We start from the raw sequence: 2,131 nt of genomic DNA on the forward strand, positions 1-2,131 counted from the left end.
CATCTTAAGTGATCACAAAGAATAAAATGGATAAAAATTATATATATTAAATGCTTCTCTATTATTGCTTTATAAGTTCTTCAAGTTGAAAGCAATTTAAAGGGGAAGCAGTGTACCATTCCTGTCACTGCTCTTTTGGACTCTATAAAGAGCAGAGTCACAAAACACCTTGACTTTTACCAGTGAGGTTGTGTTTAGCTCGTATAAATCAACTGGCATAATTTTACATAAACAAGATTAGATTTTTTTTATTTTTATTTTCAAACTGCGAATGTGATTTTCATCCTTGTCAGAAAAAAATAAGATGGACTGAGATAAAGGACAATAGAGAAAACTGAACTTTGAAAAACTTTGAAAGCCATCCAAGATGTATGGGCTTAAAAAATGGTAATTGATTTAATAAAAAGTGCAGTTTTCTGTTTATCATGGCTCTCTCTTGCGAAGACAAAATAGTCCTCAGATAATGCATAAGCATTTCGGAGGCTACATGAATAAAAATATTGAATTTCATATTTTCTGACCGTGATATGGGTTCTTTTTCTCCTTGCATGACTTTAGCCAAGAAACCTGTTTCATGTCAACAACTTTACTTGAAATTTTTATTCATAGACTTTGATTCACAATAGTTTATTCTGTTTTATTCACTTTGCCTGGGCGAATCCCTATTAGTTTTGTCACACATCCCAAAACAATAAGTCATTACCAGAGTCCGTTTGGCTATGGCTCATGACTTCTGCAGTATTTCTGATCCCCACAGGCTTCTTTTGCAGTTATTCTACCCGAATTTTTAAAAAAAGCAGACTTTAAAGGCTGCATTGATAAACAATGCCAGGTGGTGCTGACGAAGCATCTGCACCCAAGTCATTAGAGAGAACAAGTACAAACATACAAGAAGTTATGCCATCCTGGAAAGCGGCATTGCTCAGAAATGGAGAGCCTKTCGAATCAATGTTTCATACAAAGAAGTAACTCACATACCTAGAAATGCACACGAGAGACACATAATTGTGCACATGTGCCTGTGCAGCTTCTCCTCTCAGAAACTTGATTTCCCCACTGACCAATGCAGCATTCAAAGCACCAYATATGAATGTGCGCTCTGAGTGCACATCTCCACCTGTCGAAAGCTGAGATGGGTGAGCTGGGAGTATTAGCCATGCCTTTCCTCGCTCACTCCTGCTTTTATTCTCCCCCATGAATCACGCCAAGCATACATTGATTCTTAAACCAATTACTGATATCTCTGTCTTTCTCGTTCTCACACATAGWCTTAGGGTTTCCTCTCTTCTTACAGTTTATTTATTTTTTTGCTCTCTCTCAGGTAAACCAGTATCCTATACAGAATATTTCAGCCTGAACAGAACCACAGCAGACCTCCTGCTCTTAAAGCCCATTGACAGAGAACTCTACCGCAGATTTGATCTGGTTATCAAGGTAAGCTTAACGCCATCTGCACATAGGACTAATTAAGATGCTGAGCAGCGAGCTTTTGGGCTTGGATAAACAGTAAATGTTCCTCTTTAGATTATTGACTTGGAATTAAAATTGATCTGCCACGAACATTTAAACAGTGGTAATTGTAAAGCATCAGAACTAACCTGCTCTGAGAGTTCCTGTTTTTGTCAGCAATTGAAAAAGRCTGTGCCAAAGATCAATCAGGATGAGCTCAGCCGAAAATCAAAGTAATATTCACTCTAGGATGCTTGTGTTGGAGTCAGAGATGGATTTAGTTCTTTGCATGTTAAAGAATAAGACATGTTTTAAATCWTTGTATAATTGAGGGATAAAGGAGCTTATGGATGGTACCTGAACTAATGACTTCAGAGTCACACACACTTCTTTTCTACTCATGCACAAACCTGAATTCTTATTTTTCTCACAGGGTGGTATAGTTTTGTTCACAACATCAAATCCCTGGAATTCACATGTACCCATTACTTTACAGGCTTAATATGACCTCTCACTTTTTTTTCTTTTATGTATCTTTCTTTATTCTTCTCACCCCTCCAGTATTGAGCTGCAGTAATGTGCAAATTTCCCCATGGTGGGATCAATAAAGTTTTATCTTATCTTATCTTATCTTATCTTATCTTACCTTACCTTACCTTACCTTACCTTACCTTACCTTACC

General features: G+C 37.3%; 1 protein-coding gene across 1 annotated transcript in view; it reads left to right on the plus strand.

Annotated features, from left to right (window-relative positions):
* The window catches only part of LOC106521423 (protocadherin-15), a gene marked incomplete in the record, with an annotated part of 194,164 nt that overhangs the window by 99,387 nt on the left and 92,646 nt on the right, over positions 1-2,131 (plus strand). Inside the window, 1 exon segment of the mRNA XM_014013980.1 lies at positions 1,322-1,434. Within this exon segment, the coding sequence (XP_013869434.1) occupies positions 1,322-1,434 (113 nt within the window).

The sequence above is a fragment of the Austrofundulus limnaeus genome, unplaced genomic scaffold (genome assembly GCF_001266775.1).
Source record: "Austrofundulus limnaeus strain Quisiro unplaced genomic scaffold, Austrofundulus_limnaeus-1.0 Scaffold108, whole genome shotgun sequence".
Classification (NCBI taxonomy): Eukaryota; Metazoa; Chordata; class Actinopteri; order Cyprinodontiformes; family Rivulidae; genus Austrofundulus; species Austrofundulus limnaeus.